Here is a 22,488-nt window from a genome sequence, read left to right as displayed (position 1 = left end):
ACTAAGAAATCTGGATTTCAGTATCTGCTGAAACTGAGAGATATGTTCTGGTAGATAAATTATACAAACTTTCTGAGTCTTACAGCAGAACAATATTCCTACCAGGTTACTGTAGGGCATATATGAAATAACATAAAGGGTTTGACATTTCACATGCAGTAAGTACAAATAAATGACAGTTGTTACAGTGGTTGTGCTATAGATGATAGCCTCTGGACTTTTATCTTGCAAATAATTCCTAATCTTGGCTGTAATCAGAAGTATATGAAAAGCTTTTGATACATATACCTGGGTCCCAGCCTAGAAGTAGGGAATTAAAATCTTGGTGTTATAGCCCAAGAAATAGTGTGTATGTGGGTGTATTGTGTATATATATATGTAGTATATGTAGTATATATACGCACACCACATATATATATATACATGTATATGCATGTAGTATATATATATATATACACACACACTACATATATATATAGAATACAAACACACACACACACACACACACACACACATACATATTCATAACCCTAGAAGCCCATACTATAAATAAGATATTTCAAGTTCTGCCAGAGGTAAATTATTTTATAAAGTATAGTTTTAGAAATAATAATCTTAAAGATTTATTAATTAAAGTAGGAAGAGACTGGAAGCAATAAGATCAATGAAGAAATTACATGCAAGTCCTGTTTATCTTGGTTGGATTCTAATTTGTTAAATGAAATCCAAGTGACCAACTATGCTTAGAATACCCACTTCTTCAATTAAAAAGCAGTGTAACCTCCCAACCCTACTAAAAAATTTCCAACACACATTCAAATAAAAGAAGCTCTTATCATTAAAGTCAGCATAGTACAGGATGCATACATATCCTTGTTTATAGCAGGATAATTCACAATAGCCAAACAATGGACCAGCCTAGGTGTCCACCAATGAATGAATGGATAAAGAAAATGTGGTATATACGCACAATGGATTTTACCGTGCCATAAAAAAGAATGAAATTATGTCATTTGCAGGAAAATGGATGGAACTTAAGAACATTATGAAAAAGGAAACAAGTCAAACACAGAAAGTCAAGGTTCATATGTCTTCTCTTTTATGTGGAAGCTAGAGAGGAAAAGGGAAAAGACGGGTTGGGGGGAAGGGTAGATCACTTGAAAACTGAAGATGGGTAAAGGAAAGGAAAGGGACCAGCAGGAGGGAGGAAAAGGAAGGGAAAGGTGAAATACTAGGAAATGATATTGACCAAATTATATTGTTACATGGTGTGCATGTATGAATATGTGACACCAAATCCCACCAGTATGTATCATTATAATGAACCAATAAAAATAAGGGGAAAAGATGCTCTTATCAAGCATAAAATACCTATTCCCCTGATATTTCCCTTAATCCTGGTCAGTACTAATGCAGATGGTGCATTTATCTTATATACAATGATATGTGAGATATAGACAATGGTATATGAGATATACTACTACCATATGCCATGGTAGTATATCTGCATGTTTGTGGAATTATTTCTGCATTTCCTTTATGTTAACCAAATATTTAACTTTCATAAGATAGGTCTACAACTTTTCAGCAAGTCTACAAATTATTCCAAAACTTCAAAAAAGAAGGGACTATAACTATGTAATTATCTAACACCACCAAACTCGAACACAAATATAAGTATTAGGGGCAGAGGGGTTCTACATGCCAGCTAAATCATTCTAGTTATCTTGTTGGCTCCAGCTGAATCATCTCCTCAAAGTAACATATAATTGTTCTGCATTAGACCAACTTTTACATTCCATTACAAACACTCCATCCAATACAAGACTAATTCTGTGCAGTATAACTATAGTACTCAATTTCATTCATTGGGAATGTCATTCCCAACAATGAGAAAGCTACCATACACCTTATCCTTTACCTGCAGTCTTTGCAAACTACAAAAAATGACCTACATTCTTTTGGTAGTCCTTTGATTTACATCATTTTATACATCCATAGAACAGTAACTATTCCTACTTAGATTTATTTCCCTTTCACCAAGCAAACTGATTATACAGAATAAAGCTGGGAACCAGACAGGCAAATATAGCTCAACAATTAACAGACAGCTGAATCTCATTAAAGAAAAAAAAATGGGGGGGAGAACAACGAAAGCAATAGACTGTAACAGCAAACTTGAAGAACAGAGGAAGGCAGGAACATTTATAAGAGTAGAAAAATGTAAAAAAACTACATATAGTTTAAAACAAAACTCATAATTGTATTTTTAATAACCCCATATCATAAATCACCGCAGAAAACCAAATATTCCTAATAATGATTTAAAGTTCAGTGTACCTTCAATAGATGAATGGATAAAGAAACTGTGGTATATACACACAATGGAGTATTATTAAACCATAAAGAAGAGTAATACTATGGCATTTGCAGGTAAATGGACGGAGCTGGAGAATATCATGCTAAGTGAAATAAGCCAATCCCCAAAACCAAAGGCCAAAGTGATTTCTCTGATAAGCGAATGACGATACATAACGGGGGGCAGAGGCAAGAATGGAAGAAGGATGGATTGTAAGGAGAAAAATGAGAGGTGGGGAGGGGGCAGGGGAAGAAGAGATAATAGAATGAGACAAACATCATTACCCTACGTACATGTATGATTACACAAACGGTGTGACTCCGTGTACAACCAGAGAAATGAAAGCTGTACCCCATTTGTGTACAATGAATAAAAAAACAAGGTCAGTGTATTCTACTGAAAGCAGAGAAGATAATCAGTTTATACCTATCAATTCATACGTACGCAGTATGTAAATGAAAACAAGCTTAAACTGGGCACAGTGGCACACGCCTGTAATCCCAGCAGCTCAGGAGGCTGAGCCAGGAGGGTCTTGAGTTCAAAGCCAAACTCAGCAAAAGTGAGGCACTAAGCAACTCAGTGAGACCCCGTTTCTAAATAAAATACAAAATAGGCTGGGGAAGTGGTTCAGTGGTTGAGTGCTCCTGAGTTCAATCACCAGTGTCCTCTCCCCCCACAAAAAAATAAACAAGCTTTAAAAAATAACTAGAGAAGGATGAAGAGGTTTGTTAAATACACTCTTAAAAATGCTATTTATTATTCTGAAATACTGAAACTATGAATGCACAGAAAAAAATGACTAAAATTATAACACTGGAATATCATATACATATTTAAAATAAATTGCATAAATATATCAAAACTATATTAAATATCAACTGAATACCTTGCTTTTATATAAAAATTAAGAGCTTATAGACTATATTTACATGTATCATCTTGTAATATAATATACACAAAGGTTCTTAATCCTAACTGTTCGTCAGAATTACCTATGAAACCTAAAATGCAAATTACTAGGCTTTACCTCCTACCTAGTAAATTAATGAGCCTCCAAGTATGTTACACACTGGAAATGTTTCAAATGCCCAACCAGGGTTTAGGACCACTAACCACTAATATACCACTAATAACAACCATGGAAAAATATATGTAATTAAGGAAAAACACAAATTAACCTTGTAAGATTGAAATAATTTAAGGGAGTTTTCGTGTTCCTGGTAAAATGTTTTGTAATTAATCATTATAAAGTATTTATTAAGCTTTCTACATTACCATTAAAAATGTTTTAAAATGCTGATGTTTGAGAGTATATTAGTTACTAAAGGATTTTTTTTTCTTGTACAGATCAACTTACATCCCAGAATGCTACATGTAACAAATGAGGTGGTACCCTGGTTATTTTTTAAATATGATAAACAGCACTAAAATAAGATTGCTACAAAGATTTGTGTATCTTTTTTTTTTTTTTTTTAATACTGGGGATTGAATTTAGGCTTGCTTAATCACTAAGCCTCACCCCAGCCCTTTTTAAATTTTATATAGAGACGGTGTCTCCCTGAGTTGCTTAGGGCCTCACTAAGTTGTTGAGGCTGGCTTTCAACTTGCGATCCTCCTGCCTCAAAGCCACTGGGATTACAGGCATGCCCCACAGCACCCGCCTTTGCCTCCTCTTAAACAAATAATCTCACTCAAAATATTTAGTATTCTTTAAAATTGGTGGTACATGCCAAAATCATCCTCAAAAAGAAAAGAACTACACTATAATATGAAAACAATTTATATATGATATGAAATGTCACTCATGCAAAGAAACTTGAGCACAAACAACTGCTGCTATAAGATGTACCAACTGAAATTTTAAATAAGTAAACTTTTTTTAGTACTACATAAGAAACTAGTGACTTTGGTCTAACTTTAAAGAATATGTAAAAGTTATACAAATAACTTTATTTCAATTCCCTTCAATTCTGCTCACAATTCACTTGCTATGACATAGAAATCCAAAGCACAAATGAATACATTTCAATCTTAAAATGTTTCTTTTCTTTAAAGGTACATACTATATACCTTTAAATGATTAACTTTATTAATAAGTATATGCCAGCCCTGAGGATACAAAAGGATATAAAACAGTTCTTAACTTACCATAGAGTCAGAAAAGTAAAAAGTCAACTGCAAATATATAATGACACATTTTTTCAAACTAATATTTCTAAGTGTTTGTTATATGCCAGTCATCACTCTAGGGATTTTTCCATGAATAATCTCATTTAATTCTCTAAAAACCTTATGATTCCCACTTTAAGCTAAGGAACAGTAATCTCTGTTATTTGCCCTAGGTTCAGTAGAGCTTTGGAGATGACATGTGAATCCAGATTTGACTCCATAATCTAAGCCTTCTATCACCATACCTCTATTTCTACTGTCCTAAATTACCATTTATGTTATGGTTTGTAATAGCACAATACTGTAAATGAAAGTCTATCAAAAGGGGACATGTCAAATAAATCATATTCTATCCATTTGCTACGGCGTGAGTTTGTCCCCCAAAAATCAAGTTGAAAATTAGTCACCAATGTGATAGAATTCATGGATTAATAACCTTACAGAAGAGAAACAAAAAAGTTGTTCAATCTTCCTACCCCTTCTGCCATGTGAGTACTCGGCATTTGTCTCTTCAAAGGGAAAAAGAGTTGGCCATCAGCAGATAACTGAACCTGCCAGCACTCATTCTTGAACTTTCCACTCTGCAGAACTATAAGAAATGCATTTCTGTCCTTTATAAATTACCTAGTCTGAGGAATTTCGTTATAGCAGCACAATCGAACTGAAACACCATAAAATGGATTTATGTAGTTGTATAAAATAAGAATGTGCTTTAAATACTGATATGAGGTAATTCAAGATGCAGTAACGAGAAAAAATTAGGTAAGAAAGAATGTATGTCATATGGTACCAAGGGCAGGGGCAAGAACATACATTTTTTATTTTCATATGCCCCACCCCCCATCAAAAAAAGAAAACAAAAACAAAACCTTTAGAAGAACATATAAAAAACTATTACCATAGATTGCCTGAAGAGTATGAAACTGGGTGATTTGAAGATATGAGTAGAAAAGTGATTTGATTTTATCCCTTTTTAATCTTTTGTATTGTGAACCAAGTGATTATATTACCTATTCAAAAAAAAAAAAAAAAACCTAAATAAATAAGAAGCAATTTCAGAAATGAAAACACCAACACCCCAACATCCATGAGGGCATGGACTTGTCTTAATTTCATAGTGTCTGACCTAAACCCAAAAACAAGGTTTACGAAAACCTCCAACTGTCCCTCCAGGAATATTTCAAATATATTTTACAAAGAAAAATAAAACTAGGGAAAAGTGGTTTCAATTTTGTTGAAAAAGTCAATCAGAATCAAAGATCTTTAGGAGCCCATTCCAAGTTTACTGTTTATCAAACTCTGGAACACTAATAAAATCTATGCCTTTTAAAGTACCAAAGTAATCATTTTAACTACTCACATTTTAGGCACATGTGAAATCTTATGTAATAATGAAGTTAGAGAAGGGGAAAAAAACACTTCAAATGAGTCAAAGGTATATATTCGATAAATGTATATATCTCAATAAAGCTGCTTAAAAAATAATAATTACAATCTGTGGCTATTTAAAAATGAGATCTGGCTGGGTGTGGTGGCTCATGCTGTAATCCCAGCAACTCAGGAGGCCAATGCAGGAGGATTGCAAATTTGAGGCCAGGTCCAGCAACTCAGTGAGACCCTGTCTCAAAATCAAAAGATAAAAAGGTCTGGGTATTGTAGCTCTGAGGTAAAGCATCCTGGATTCAATCCCCAGTACAAAAAAGAGGGGCGGGGGTGGTTTCCTGGAACAATAGGGGAATAACTACAAAGGGACATAAAGAAACTTCAGGATGGTGGAAATGTTTTATATCTTGATTGAATATAGGTAACAAGATGTGCATCTATATGTCAAAGTGCATTAAATCAGATATTTATAATATGCATATTTTATTTTATGAAAGCTATACCTCAATTGTTTCTTAACATGGGAAGCATTTAGATATACAGATTCCTGGGCCCTCTCCCCAGAGAAGGAATCAGTGAGTCTGCAGTAGAAACCAGTTAATCTGCATTTTTAGCACAAAGCTATGACTGACAGATCCTTTATGTGTGAGGGTCTTTAGTTATACTTTGGAAAACACTGACCTAGCATAATAATGCTGAATGTCCAGTAATTACTGATAATATTTTACCAAAAAAGTCTGCCTTGATGATTCAATTACAAAAAATGAAAACAAAAAAAAACAGTTATTTAGATGATTCTGATTTTCAGTTTTGGAAAACATTAAGAATATTAAATGATTGGAATTCCAGGAGAAAGAGTTATGCACTAAGTTGGTTTTAAGAAAGACTTCTTCCCCATCTCCTACAATCCTTCAATGGCTCTCCATCACCTAATACAGCGGTTCTCACTTAAGATAATTCTGCAACCTCATTGCCCACCAACAGGGCATTCACAATGTCTGCATACACTTTTTCATTGTCACAAGAGAGGGGCATCTTAGTGGGTAGGGGCTAAGGATACTGGTAAACGATGCATAGGACAGCACCCAACAACCAATAAAGAATTAAAACCTAATGTCAATCTCACCAAGAATGAGAAACTGATCTTGGAGCCTCACCTCAAATGAACCTACCAAAATACTAGATAATGACCACAGAGTTAAACAAAACAACAGAATGAACTATTCTATCTTTGAGTGAGTCCATTTTACTTCTGGATTAGTGAAGAAGGAGGGGTATCATCTTAACATTCTGTCTAAAGCAAATAAATATAGAATAAAACTCAAAGGTCATATAAATACTAAAGATTTTTAGAACTTCAAAATGCCCTAATTGGGAGCAGCCTCATGCTATACTCTCAATTACAGGGTATACTTCCTTATTCTCCTCATCCTTTAAAGTACTTTTGAAGTTAAGAAACACTGGCTTAAAACACAGTACATAAACTTCAGCATGGCAGATAACACCCCATCTTAGTTGCCCCCCACTGAGATTTCTAAGGATACTGGTTACTGCAGAATAGTCAAACCCAGTGCTATTAAAAGTGTAGTCTGTAGACTACATGTGTGGGAAATGCATACCAGTTTATATCAGAAGTAGAGAAATTGTGACCACAGAAATGGAAAAAAAAATTTTTTCTTGTGGTACTGAGGACCACAAATTGAGGACATCAGTCATGCTAGGCAAGTGCTCTACCACTGACCTACATCCCCTACATTCTCAGGCCCCAAAGTGGGCATTGATAACAGAATAATTTTATGTCTAATGGACCTAATAAAAAGATGGGGCTTTTATTTTGTCTTTCTTATTCCATCATCATTTAAAATTTTTTGCCTTTTTAAAAAAATACATTTTACAATATCAGTCCACAATGGATTGGAAATGAGAGAAAGGAAAGAATCAGGATGAACGCTAACCTATCCTGACTATGCATCTAGTAAACTGACAAGGTCAAGATGACTCCATGTCTGTCATAAAAGTCCATGTTCTTAATCACTATAGTGTATAGTTCCATTATCATTAAGATTTTGAACTCAAAGCCCCTATATGTAATCTCTACTTCTGAAGAGCTAGACAAAACCAATATGAGTCACAAAGACTTTTTGTGTGTCTGGTCTAAGGCCTCCAACACTGTAAAGGAGCCAAGCATACTCCTTTGGTTCTTTTTCTTCAGGCTCAAGCTCAAAACTTAGTCTCCAGATATACGATGATGAAAAAGAACAAGACAAGACAAAAACAAAAGACCATTTCTCCTCAAAGCCTAGTAAATAGTCACTGAATCCTACTATTTTCTTTTGGAACCCACATTTGTTTCTGCCTGGTTTTGAAGGATGACCTCCTCTCAAGCAGGAATAGGTCCTACATCTCTCTAACCACATTAGACACATGGTAAATTAATCCAAAATAAGAAAAAACCACATGGACTGAACAGTCATCTACTAAAGGCTTCCTTCCTCATACCAAGACCACCAATCCCTACCATAAGGATTAAAGTCCTTAGATTTAACCTGTCCATACTGCACTTTTTGACAATACCTAGTTTAAAATGAAACAAAAAAGTTACATTTTAATACAATACATAATAGTCACAAAAAATTCAACTCCCTTCCAAAAAACCCATAATAAGTACAATGTCCTGATATTTTCTGTTTTCTTTCTTAAGAAAAAAGTGTCAGTAGAAATACACAAATTTGATTTCAAGATCCACTAGTGGGTCAAAACCTGCAGTCTTTGAAACGCTGTAGAATCCAACTGTCTACATTTAACAGTATGCTCTCATCCAGTAAACGAAACTCATAAAACAATTTTTCTACACCAGATTCCATCATACAATAAATCTGCAACAATAAATCTGTAACAACCTGCAGTTCAAAATTAGCACAGAAAAACATGCAAATATACTTTCATTTCAAAACTTAGTAAAATACATAAACACATGATTAAAGTTAAAATAAGTGTTCGACTTCTAATAAAAAATTGAAGATAGCTAGCTTATTATGTCAAATGTGAAATATGGGTCCCTGCTGGTAATCAAGTGAATTAACAATACTGTACCACCAGAATATAGTTTATGTGAATACGTATACCATCACAAATGTCTGAAATCAAACTTCTTTCCCACTACCTTCATTCTGACTGGTCCCCTCATCTGATCATTCCCTATTACTGAGAACTTAAAAACCACAGATCTAACTCTTCCTCCTTCCTTCCTCCCCAAGCTTTGTTGCTGTTACAGCAGAACCCTTTAAGCTGCCCTAAGTTCTACAAGAAGTTCTATCTTATCTCAGACTAGCTCAGAGGTTCCCCCAAATCATTCCTATGGAAAAATGTAAAAATCCAAACAACCAATTTTATAACAAATTTACAAAATCCATTGACAATACTACCTTTCATGTAGCTACATATCAAATATCTCTAAACCAAAATCAATAACCAAAACTGTTCAATTATATTAAGAAAACATTTTCTGTAAATTAGCATCAACTTAAATACAGAATAAATTGCTGTTATAAATTAACTTCAATTCTGTAAGCGTAAGACATACATTTTTAATAACCATTAAGAGGACCTGCCTGCATCACCTTGTCCTATCCTAGAATGACACAATGCTATCATGCAAACCATCTATGCAGCTTCCACGTTTATTTCATCGCTTCATTCAACCCTATCTCCTTCAGTCCCACCCACTGAACAGCTGGGCTGAATGAAAGACTGCTTCCTGTTACCCACCCCCACCCAATGCAGTACCCCTTGCTCCTTGCTGTTTAGGGAAATAAGGAATCCAGAAGGCAGTAACTGGTTTAGAAATTGTTTATTTCCACCCTTCGATCTATCAGGATTCTATAAATCTCACCACTAAAGACATGAGATTTAAAGCCTAACAGTTTCTTCTCAAGCTGTGTATAATCTTCATGGGGAGAAAAACCTGACTATACCTATCCCCTGTACACACAAAAACACGTAAAACAAGCAAAATCTTGTGAATCCAGATTACCTGTTCATTTGGATACTCAAGGGCACTCAGGAAGTTATTCTTCATTTCATCAAAAACAAAGTAAAAAAATAATAATAATTCTTAATGCTGAACTATTTAGCAATGCCCTTGCAAAATTTTAAGCAATAAGTTATCATTTCAGTAACTAAGCAAACACCTGGACAGATATCAGATTCTTTCCCTGCAGCTATAAAAAGCCAGATCTGAAACAGTGTACTCTAAAAATGTAACTTAGCAAATGGAAATGTGTTAGTTTAAAAAAAAAAAAAAATCTCAGTTGCTTATTTCATACTACACACAGTATGAAATGGAACTCAAGAGTGGAAAATGTGAATGAAATGGCCTGTTCTTTTTCCAATATGTGGGGGAGGAAAGGAAATGAAAGGGCTTCTTAAGAGAATAACTAAGAATACTGAAATTACTTTCAAAAATTAATTTCCTTAACCTTCCCCAATCCGTATCTACATTCCCTCCCTTTCCAGGGACCCTTCCCACCCTTCCCACTTCCTCCGGGGGGCGCCCTTCCAGACATTCTCTTTCCCCTTTTCCTAAAAATTAAGCCCAAACCTCGAGCCAAGTCCCGGATCCTCTGTCCTCAATACTCGCCAGCCATCCACCGGCCTTCTGGATTGCGCCCCGGCAAAGGCAACGCCGAGAGACGGGGAAGGGGAAGGGGAAGGGAGTACACAACGCGGTTGTGGGAGCTGCAGCGGCCGCCGCGGCCGCTGCCGCTGCCGCTGCCTCCACCGCAGCCTCAGCCTGGTGCATCCTTCTTCCTCCCTCCCCGCCGCCGCCCTCCGGGGCCGGCCCACACAGCACCGTCGCCCGAGTGCGCACACACATCCCCATCCTCCTAGCCAGGCCCACTCCCCACGAGAGGACCTCTGCCCAGGGTGCTACGGCCGGCGACTTAGAGAAAGCAGGGCCGCGGGAGCGGTGGGCCCGGGAGGAGGCTGAGGAAAGGCGAGGGAACAGAGGGAGGGAAGGCAAGGTTGGACGACCCCGCTCAGGCTGCTCCGGCCGCGGAGGCCAAGGCTCACGTCTCCCCGCGCCCCGGGCCCGCCCGCCGCTGCACAGGAAATGCCGCCGCCTGGGCTCTCCACACGTTCAATTCAAACTGTCACCGCCGCCACCTCCCCTCCCCCCGGGCCCGCCGCCGCCGCGCCCCGGGCCCGCCGTCGCTCCCACCTCCCTCCCCTCCCCATTGCCCCCCGCCTCGCCTCAGGGCGTTCCCCCAGGTCGGCACAGCGGCAGCAGAGCCCCCAGCATCCGGAGCCACCAACCCCGAGCCGCGGCTGCCCGAAGCTGAGACTCACCCATGGTGCTGCTGTTGACGCTCCTCTCCTCAGCAGCAACGGATCTCGCACTGACCGACATCCCCTCCCCCCTCCGCGACCAGCCCCGGCGCAGCGCAGCCCGCCGATTCTCCAAGCCGCCTACGCCAATTCCGCGGCGTAGCTTCCCGTCGTCTCTACCCGGTTTACGCAAGCGACAGCGGGCGGACTCCTCCACTGGCTGTAGCCTGACTCCGCTCCCTCCTCCGTCCCCCGCCCCCTCAGAGGAGGCTTCCGGGCCGAGCCAGGCTGCCTACAATCTCGCGAGATTACTCCCTCCTCAGCCCCGTCGCCGCACTGCATTTCGAGTATGACTTCATTGGCGTCCGTGCTGTTTAGCTACTCGGGGTTAGCCGCCATGTTTAAATTGGCCGCATTTGGTACTTCCATGGTTGTGGATAGTCGAGCCTCTTTGTATGTTTCTTCAACAGTGCCTCTAAGGCTTACTGCATTACGTTTGTCGGTGAAAATCCTGGAGACATTGAGGGAGTGGTCGGTGGGGTAGGAGGGTGGGGTCTTGCCCGGATTAAAGATGGCCGCCTTCAGTGCCGCCCCGCGAAATTTCACGTCAACTTTGTAACTGCGGGAGCCGCCCGGTTGGCCTCAGTTCCTCCTTACGGAATTGGCGTAAAGCAGAGGCGCCGCTGAAAGAGCCAGACTGAGAAGCTGCTCTCAGGGCGGGGGTGGTGTGGGCCTCTCGGCTCCTGGGTACAGACCTAGCGCCTTTGTAAGTGAAAGTTAAGAGACAACTTAGAAGCAGGTGCCCATGCCTCCGTCTATCCTCATTTCCCTGACTCTCCGGATGCACAGTGAAATTAGGCCCTGATTGCCCCGACTTTTCCCTCTGTCACTTCTAGTGGCCTGGCACAGCCTAGAGGTTGGCTGCAGCAGCCTCCTTTCTAGACTCCACGGTCACACTCATGTTGGCTTGTCTTGTTAGTGCCTGGGTTCGGTTCTACTACAGCTCACGCTCTAGTCAAGGAAATGAATGGGCACACGTGAAACTATTTGGTAACGAGTAATGAAAGGCTAACTGTGATCTTGTACTGTAGCGATAAATATCACTGTTATATGGGAACCTTCCCCAGTTGCTTCCTACTGAAAGTAGCCTCACTTTGCTCAGAACAACCCATAGTCTTTTGAACCATTCTTGAAACTGCTGGCTCTCTTGGTTATAAAGAGTATGCACGTGTGTGATCTTTCCTATTCAACTGCATGTTAAGGAATTTTATGTACAGATATATATAAAGTTACCATGAGCACGCTCAAGAATTTTCATAGCCACATAGTTTACATTAGTGAAACAACAAACGTCCACTAACAGAATGGATGAATAAGTTACATTGTTGGAAAAACTGACGTACCCAGAATATTAAACAATGAAAATCAATAAACTAAAGCTACTAGTATTAACATAAAGTGCATTAACTTGACATTGGGGTGGGGGAGCAAGTTGCAGAAAGTTGTATGTGGTATACCACAAAAGTTCAAAAATAAAGAACTTGAAATCAAACTGTAAAAGTTACATGAAGAAAGGATACATATCAATTCAGAATAATGGTTACTTCCAGAGAGGAAGAGAAGGGAATGTAACAGGAAGGGTTCAATTGTATCTCTAATGTTTTATTTTCTACTAAAAGTAATCTGCAGGAAATGTGGTTAAAGCTGGGTGAAGGGTACTGGGTTGTTCAATTGTATTTTCTATACTTTTCTGTGTGCTTGAAATATTTCCAAGTAAATTTTTTTAAGGAAGGAATTTTTATCTAAGAAAACAACTTGTGTCTTGATATATGCTGTTTCATAAGTCTAGATTTTTACTGAATTGCTCATCTGGTCTGTTAGAACTTATCTGGCCAACCTGTCATTGTGTTAAATTTCTGAAACTTCAAGTGAGCGTTTTTACTTTGGGAAATTTCATAACTTTCTATTTTGAAAAAATAGTGTAGTGGAAAGGGTAAATGTATGGATCTCTGAAGTCAGAATGCCTGATTTCAAATCCCAGCTCACCATATATTAGGCATTTGACCACAGACAATTGACTTTAACCTTTTGTGATCCAGTTTCCTTATCTATAAATAGAGATAATATTTATCTAATAAGTTTTTTGTGAGAGTTCAATAGACTGATGACATGTACCTAGTGCATAATAAATGCATAATAATATTACTGACATGTAGTTGACTTGAAATATAAAAGTAAATCAACTACTATTACTGATATAATAGTCGGTAAAGAAGAAAATATTTATTCCTGCTCCCCATCTCTCTTGATTTGTTTGAGAGAGATCTCATAATGGATATGAGAGAATGAATTGTCTTTTGTGCTCTGAAAAGGATACATTTTTAATGTAAATATTAATAACTAGCTCACCTGAAATTTGCTCATGTATGATAATACAAACTCCACCCCACGCAATAACTTCACGGTTTTCCATGAAAATTACATGGAGGATTACAGATAATAAGATGATGATATCCTATGGAACTTTATAAGGAGGCTTAATAGCCAGGGTTTTGATATACAATGGAATATTACTCAGCCATAAAGAATGATAAAATTATGGCATTTGCAGGCAAATGGATGAAATTGGAGAATATCATGCTAAATGAGATAAGCCAATCTCAAAAATCCAAAGGACGAATGATATCGCTAATAAGTGGATGATGACACATAATGGTGGGTGGGAGGGGTTAGTGTTAGGGTTAGAGTTAGGGTTAGGGAGGGGGGCAAGAATGGAGGAAGGAAGGACTGTATAGAGGGAAAAGAGGGGTGGGAGGCTTGGGGGGGAGGGAAAAAATAACAGAATGAATCAAACAACATTACCCTATGTAAATTTATGATTATACAAATGGTATGCCTTTACGCCATGTACAGAGAAACAACATGTATCCCATTTATTTACAATAAAAATAAATAAATAAAATAAAATAAAAGTGGGCCTGGACTTGTAGGTCAGTGGTAGAGTGCTTATCTATCATACTTGAGGCCTTGGATTTGGTCCCCAGCAATTAAGAAAAATTAAACATTAAAATAAATAAAACGTAATAATATCTGGTAGTTACAAAAATTGATGATCTTTATTAAAAATATGTAAATTTTTAATAATAAAAAAAAAATAGCCAGGGTTTTGTAGTGTATGCGTGCATGTATATGTGTATGTGTGTACTTGTGTGTTATGCAAATTATATGTGGGGGTGTACAAAGAATGAGAAAAAAATTTGATCTTATAATCTCTTTATTGTACTGTCTACAGGATTACATTTGTTTAAAAAATATAGCCTAGACCTTAACCTTTTGATTTAGATATAGGTCTAAAAGAGAAAGAAAGAAAACTGAACTTCTAGACAGTCCATGTAAATTGCTTCCACTACATTTGTATAGTGTCCAACATCAAGTAAGCCTTCAACTTTGCCAAGCAATCCTTCTTTCCTCAGCTCTTTTCCCATTTTCTACAACAGCTTCTTCAGATTTTCTCCATTAGATTCAAACCTTTGTCCTCATTATTCTCAACAAAAAAATATAAACCATCAAAGAGGAACTCCAACAATTTCCTGCCTTCACACTCATAAACCTACCTGCATCCACACTTGGCTCTATAAAGTACATCCCCCACGTCCCCTGCCATCTTCTGAGGTATAGATTTCTGTCTCTTTGTGAATGATATTAAGTCTGTGTTCTCCTGTGCTCCCTGGAACTTTGCTCAAAGGGTTATTTATTCAATAAGTTTCTGGATTCTACCCATGCCACTCAACTGAAATCCTCAATAAGGTCACCAGAAACCTCTGATTCTGTCAGGTGGACCATTTTTCTTATTTTTCTTGACCTCTCTGCAGCACTTGATACTAATAACCTTGGCCTCCCGAATTCACATCCCTTGAAAGTGTGAAACTACGCTTTCCTACTTTTCCTCCTAGATATCTGGCTTCTATTTTACCTTCCAGTACCTCTGTCTGGCCTGTCACTTCAATGTCAATGTGCCTCAGAGTTATGGCATAGTCAAATTGTTTTTATCTCTTTGTACTCTCCCTTTGTGCTCTCCTTCAGTTCAATATGCCAGCATATGTGCTAGTGTCTCCTGAATCTAATTTCTAGTTCATTTGTCTCTTCTGATTACAAATATACATACTTGATTATCTTCAAAATGTCTATCCTGGATGTTCCACAATATCTTAAAATAATATATCCCAAACTAAAATTCTCATTTTCTTTACACCTACTTTTATGCTTCCAATCTCTAACTGATATCATCATCAAAACACTTATGTAAGTCAAAAATTAGATTATTATACTCAGTCCCTTCCTCTTTCTAACCTCTTCCTTCAGCCATCAGAAAATCTATCATATTTGCCTTCCTATCTCTATCTACAATCTCCACTTCTCTCCATCTTCTTTACTACTCTAGTTAGGCCAAAGTGTTACCTGCCTCAGGTCCTAACCATTCCGTAAAACTCATTCACATTATACCTAGAATGTCTTTTCTAAATTTTTATCTATTTTAATCTCCCATTTAATGTCTTCAGACTTTTTTCAGGAAACTTATATGATACAGTAACTTATTTCTGGCCAACCTACTATGACTCATGTCTCTAAACTACAGCGGTCTTTGCTGCTACCTCCATCTGGATCTCCATTCTCCTTTTTATCCTTACATTCCTCACCTGGCTTTTAAATGTCAGCTTAGTCATTATTTTCTCTAGAAGTCTTCCTTGATCTCCCAAGATTGGGTGGGTATCCTCTAATTTCCAAAAGCATCTTTGTATTACTCCTGTAGTGGTACTAAAAGCACAGTTTTGTAAATACCTCTCTTCCAATGGAGCCTAAACTCCTTAAGGGCAGGGACCCTTGTCTTGTTCACCTGTGTAATCCCAGCACAAGGTATGGTATTCATTACTTCATTCAGCAGCTATTTCTTGAGTGATAGCAGGATACTATGTACTAGCAAAGAAGCTAAAGTATGGAAGGGGGAACCCTGGCAGAAGGGGATCTCTGAGATGTGCAGTGATCCGCACAGTCAATATTTTATTGTTGATCTTTAAGGTGAATTTAATTGGAATTCCAGACTTTAAAAAAAAAAAAAAACTTTCATTCTCTCATGAACATATACTAGCATTTTCTAGGAACTACAAAAAGTATATAATTTAACAGATTTAATGCAAAAGCACAAAACAATAAAGCTGTCTTCTATTAAGCCATAGAGTAAAAGGATTTGCAAATATAAAAAAAAAGGTAGACCAACAGCATCTTTCAAGCTAATTTTTAATTTTGGAAGATACAATTATTTCTCATAAAAATGTTATTTATGTGGGCATGTATTTAGTGGATTGTAATGAATTCTTTTTAAAATAAGTTAGTAAATAATATTTTTAAAATTTTAATTTCTAATACAGTAAATATCAATAGTTACACATAAACCTAAAGCTCTTTGCAGTTCTCTATAATTTTTAAGAATGAAAAGGAATCCTGAGACCAAAAGAGTGATAATTGCTGCAATAGCACATATGTGCTCAATGTAGATGTGTTAAATAGTGAATGTCAGTTTGCCAAAATTCTAGCACACAGCTGCTTAATTTTCTATTATTGGATGGGAGAGAGAATTCTGGTGATTGAACCTGGGACCTCACATATGCTAAGCATGAATTCCACAACCAGGTTGTATTCCCTGCCAGCTCAATGTTTCTTAATTCAAATATTTCCTCCAAAATCCCAAAATTTATATCATACTCAATTAAAAACAAAGATCAAAACTCAGGGTTAATGAGTTAGTAAACATAAGTAAAATATTTTTTAGGTAAATGTACTTTGTAAGCTATGGAGTGTTACACAAATATTCTTGTTTTGATGATTATGATAAGAATGGACCATCATGCTATCTTGAGTGGTAGAACCAAGACTACCTGTAATAACATCATAGTTAACATGAAAATGAGAATTTTTATAGCCAGTCATTTCACAACAATCTAATTAAATCCATATAATTTTGTGAAATGGGTGTTACTCTCAATTTTAGGTTGAAGAAACCACCAGAGAAGTGAACTGATTTTATTTAAGGTTTTAAAAGATTATAAGGGCCTAAGACAAGGTTTAGCGAACTCACATTTTTCTAATACCTAAGAATTCAGTGGAAGAGATTTGTTCCTCTTTTGTCTTGAATCCTATTTATCATTTGTTAGAGGTTTGTCTAATGAGAGGGTAAGTTGTTTTCAGGTACATTTTACCTTTAGTGCAAGAAGAGGGACCCGTGAATGATATTACGTCTATATGAAGGTTCTCCATAAAGACTGACTCAAAACGGGACAGTAGAAATGAGATGGCACCTTCCATTGAATGAATCTGTCCTCTCTTCTACTTTGCCCAAAATTAGCAGACATAGGTTGGGTGGTGGGGTATGGAGCTTGAGATTTCAAATGTGTATTTTATGAAGTAAGTTAAGTAATTTGCAATATGTTCTGTTAACAATAATAGCCAAGTAACTAAAAAGCCCTTGACTGCTTTTTATTCTGCATTTGAAGGACCATGGAAGAGGATTGAAAAATGATATGGAAAAGAAAAAGTCACTAAATAGAACTTTTTTCTTGTGAATATTAAAGACATAAAAATTATTCACAAAAGCTAAAACTATAACTTAGTTTATAGGAATGTAGGGGCATTTTTTTCAAGTCAAATTTTACATATGAAAACTCATAATTCAAGATATTACACAAGAATATCTTGACTATGCAAGCTCAGTGATACAGCATGTGTTTGGCAGTTATTAGACTCTGAATTCCAACCTCAGCCCCAAAATATTAAAAGTTGTAAAGGTATTTTGCAAGAGAATTATTCTATCATCCACAAAATCTCTTAAATTCATGAAACACAAAATATAGAATCAGGAAAAGTGTGGTTTAAATATTTTTATGTTCAACTTTAAAGTATTTGGAAACTGTATTCTAATGTTATATTCATGGTTAAATAGTATATTAGAGGAAAGTTCTGTTGAGATCAAAGAATCTAACTAAAATAATTGATGATGCTCTGCAAATGAAAAGGAATGAATATTGGCATGCCCTTTTATAGATTAAAAATCTTTAGATTACTGGAAAGTGACACTTGAAAGTTTATAGAATTAATGAACAAACATTAGAAAAAAGTAAAATTTAATACTTCATCTTTGTAAAGATCAAACTTCACAGTAGAAAAAACAAAAGACACAGCAATAATAATAAAATAAAATGAGAGAAACATGCAACTTGAAGACCAGAAATTTAAACCGAACAACAAAAGAAATTAGAACAAATAGCTCCCATTCTTAAATTCTTTACCTCAGGAGGGGTTTTTCTTTTTCCCATCAGCCAATAGGGAGTAGGGGAGGAAGCAGCACAGAAATAGGGTTTTTGAATCCAGACTGCCCCAAAAGGCCAGATTTATCTCAGTTTATCACTGGAGTCTCAAGAAGTTTTGAAGTTCCAAGGCTGTCCTGGAAATAATTCTCATGCATATGACAGTCCCACTTCTCTCTGAGGACTCCTATCCTTGGTAAGAGACTGGCAGCACAGTTGCCTCTGGGACTAAAGGAAGAGAGGGAAACCTCAGAGTTTTCTTGCTAATCAGCACCTTGCTATAGAGCTGTCCAATCTGATTACATAGTAGAAACACCACTGAACACAATACTGGAGAAAAATTCAAAGTACATAAAAGAAAGTCTATTATAAGTGAAAAAGGCCATTGCTGCCAACTCTCTTTGGTGTTTCCTACTACTGCATCAGGAACTGACTGAAATAGGAAGTATGGACACATGGTTCTATGGGAAACCAGCTGCCTTCAACAACCAGACTTAATATATTGACTTTGGCAGTGATTGAATATCTCCTGCTATATAAGAGTTTCCTGAAAGTGAATTGAATTGAACTTAAGTAAGTTTATGTAGATGTAGTAGTTTAGAACTTGGCTATCATTTAAGCAAGCAGTAGGAAAACAGCCCTCTCCAAATTGTCCTTTTCGAGGTCTACGTGAGTGACTATTTTCTGAAGGTGTACCTCAGAGAACTCATCCCCAGGAAAACTGGAAATGCAGAAAGGAAGCAAAATCCCTGTACCAGATTAATATTCTTGCCATAAGTGAAGCTAATGCATTGGCTTACCATGGAGACTGGTGGAGGACAAATGCTTACTAATAGTTAAAATAGTAGGTCCTTAAGCTAGGGTTGTGACTCAGTGGTAGAGCACCCACCTAGCACATGTGAAGCACTGGGTTCAATCCGCAACACCACAAAAATTAAATAAATATAATAAAGGTATTGTGTCTATGACTAAAAAAATTTAAGAAAAAAATAGTATGTTCTTATTTCCCTCCTTTATTAGGCTCCCAGCAACACAGAAATTCTTGTACTATACCTCTAATCATTTGATATTGATTGGATCTAGTGTTAAGGAGGCACTTAGGCGTCTGATAAAAAGAGCACATGATGGTATTTGTGATTGTTACCTCTGACATGATCCATTCCATGGAAGGAATCATGACTGTGTCTTATTTATGGTATTTGATTGATACTCTCGTGGCCTTTATTTGCTTCCAGAAATTTGGCAATAAATAATAACATCCTGCCAGTAGAACACTATAAACAGATAAACATTTTACAAAATCAAAATAATGATTATCTTTATCATCCAAAATGGCAGCAGTATAGCATTACACACTAGTGTTCAACTGTAGATATTTTTCATTTGAGTTCTTATTACAAAAGGGTATATTTTTGTGTTCTCCTAGAATATGTTGCAGAATTAGAAAATACCTTATAAATCTAAATCAACTACCTACCAAATCTCAAACGTCCTCAAATATGATTTTTTCATATCATGTATACAGCCCACCATTGAAGCTATAAATGTTAGAATCTGAATTTAAATGAAGCAGCTGTATTGCAGATGATATGATATTACTGTGTAGCTCTGTAATTCACATGTGGCATGGGTGTAACTTCCCCTTTCATGATTTATGACACACAAGTGAATAAACTCTTCTGAAATCCTTGTTTCTAATGAAAGTGTTTATTTAATTGTTCATTATTTCAAAATAAGTTTTTGGTTTGAGCTAAATGTCAGTGACATTTAGTTGCTGTCAATGAGCACTAGACAATTAAAACGTTTTCTCTTACGAAATAGCTGTTTTTCCAAATCTGTGAGCACACATGACAATGAGTTACTCTCACTGACACTGCAGACCCTGAGGCAGACTAAATCTTAGCTGTCTAATGCAGAACCTTATATAATGACTTGTACATCTCATGTAGAACCTAGCATAATTCCTTGTAGGCACTCCTATTTATTAGAAATAATTCCATTTATTTTAGACTCATATGTGGCTTAGAAAATTGAATAAAAAATCAAAAAAGTCAAAAAAATAGAACTTGAATATTACAAAACAGGGAGAGATTATCTTGATATCTTCACGTTTGCTCCTTAATTTATCCCCAATTTCCATTGCACACCCATAGAAACACATTGAGAAGTATGATGTGGTAGCACACATTTGTAATCCCAGCAACTCTGGAGGTTGAGGAAGAGGATCACAAGTTCGAAGCCAGCCTCAGCAACTTAGCAAGACACTGTCTCAAAAAATAAAAAAGGGCTGGGAATGTGACTCAGTGGTTGAACATTCCTGAGTTCAATCCCTAGTACCACGCCCCACCTCCAAAAAAAGAAAGAAAAAGAAAAAGAAAAGAAACATTGAGGGGAAAAGAAAAAAAAAAGGAAGAAAGTCAGGAAACAATAAAATCTTCCCTAAATAATTTCCCCCAGAGTTCAAATGGTAGTTGTTCTCTGCTTTTTTTCCTCCCTCATTTCCATGCAGTCAAATGAAAAGTTTAGCTGCCTCTGCCATTGGTGAGGTGGGCCAAGGGAACAAGTCTGCCTTGCCTTTTCTTGTTTTAACCCAGCTGCTTGTAGTCCTTTTTCCTCCTGCCCAGTTCTGGATAAGAGGCAGACCTGACTCAGTTTCTAAAACATACAGTAACCTGTTAGTGAAAAGTAAACACAACCCTTCACAAACCTATGGTACTTAAGTAACTCTAAAAAGAGAAGTGGGGGGGCGCGGAGGCGGCTGTAGGAATCACAAAAGTAAAACTCTTTTCAATCTCTGGCAAGTACTACTTTTCCTCTCCCTCTCCTTTTTTCACCAATATGCAATAATTTTCAGCAAAGCAATCTTTCACTTTACGAGTAAGATGAATTGCTGAAGGAAAAAAAAAATATCAGAAGACCTTGAGACCAATTATTCCAGCTACTCTGGCTATAATTCTGGGTGAGTCACTTCTTCAGGAAATCAAAAGAATGTCAAATATGTGAAGGTTACTGAGGATGGCTACAGATTCTTGCAGATCCTCAAGTAATTTTAAGTTTCCTTCCTACCTCTTTCTCAAAGGAGCACAAACATCAGATTTCAAGGAATGAGAGAAGAGAGGTGGTCAGGGAAAAGAAATGTGTTAAAGTTCAGTTTTAAAGGGTGTATTAACTTTACTTAACCACTAGGTTAATTATGTGAATCAAAAGACTTATTTAATGAACTTAAAATGATCAACCAAAAGTGAGTTATTTACTCCCATCAAGCAAAGAAAGAAATGTGGGAGACTTTTTGTGATAAAGATTTTCTTAATTTTCTTCTTGCAATTTTGTAGTTCATATAATGAAAGGTAAGGATATTTGAATGGGAAAATATCTTAATAACATCTTCCTGTAATCTAATGCCAGTGGGAGGTACATCAAAAAAAATAAACTGTGGGCTGGGTTTGTGGCTCAGTGGTAGAGCACTTGCCTAGCATGTGTGAGGTACTAAGTTCAATCCTCAGTACCACATGAAAAATAAAAGAATAAAATAAAGGTATTGTGTCCATCTACAACTAAAAATATTCTTTTAAAAAAATAAATTGTTCACAAAACCCCAAAGATGTTTGAGAGTCTCCAAGTTTCCTAATAAATACTTTATTAAATAAACTGTAACAAGGAAGGAAGGTAAGGACGATGAAGGGAGGGATTAGGTGGGGAAGCAAGTGACTAGATCATCTCCCTTCATACCACAAGGGCCTTAACTCAAAACAAGAGGGCCCCCAAGGCTTTGAGAATAACTTAGTTTGCTAGGGCAGCTATAACAAAATAGCACAGAGTGAGTGACTTCAACAACCAAAATCTATTTTCTTGCAGTTCTAGAGGCTAAAAGTCCAAGATCAAGGTATTAGG

At 37.0% G+C, this 22,488-nt stretch overlaps 1 protein-coding gene across 3 annotated transcripts in view; it reads right to left on the bottom strand.

The window, feature by feature from the left end:
• Septin7 (septin 7) overlaps positions 1-11,505 on the bottom strand; it is a 93,752-nt gene extending 82,247 nt beyond the window's left edge. Inside the window, exons 1-2 of one of the 3 annotated variants that reach the window (XM_047560314.1) lie at positions 11,261-11,421; positions 9,643-9,644 (exon numbers count right to left, since the gene is read on the bottom strand). In XM_047560314.1, the coding sequence (XP_047416270.1) occupies positions 9,643-9,644; positions 11,261-11,321 (63 nt within the window). In that variant the 5' untranslated portion in view covers positions 11,322-11,421. Of the gene's footprint in view, positions 1-9,642; positions 9,645-10,511; positions 10,529-11,260 lie in introns of those variants that run through there. The other 2 variants (XM_047560315.1, XM_047560316.1) reach the window with 2 other exon arrangements.
• Between the last annotated feature and the right edge of the window lie 10,983 nt (positions 11,506-22,488).

The sequence above is a fragment of the Sciurus carolinensis genome, chromosome 8, assembly GCF_902686445.1.
Source record: "Sciurus carolinensis chromosome 8, mSciCar1.2, whole genome shotgun sequence".
NCBI lineage: Eukaryota > Metazoa > Chordata > Mammalia > Rodentia > Sciuridae > Sciurus > Sciurus carolinensis.
The sequence above is the reverse complement of the archived record's forward strand: the minus strand, read 5'-3'. Positions and strand labels throughout refer to the sequence as shown.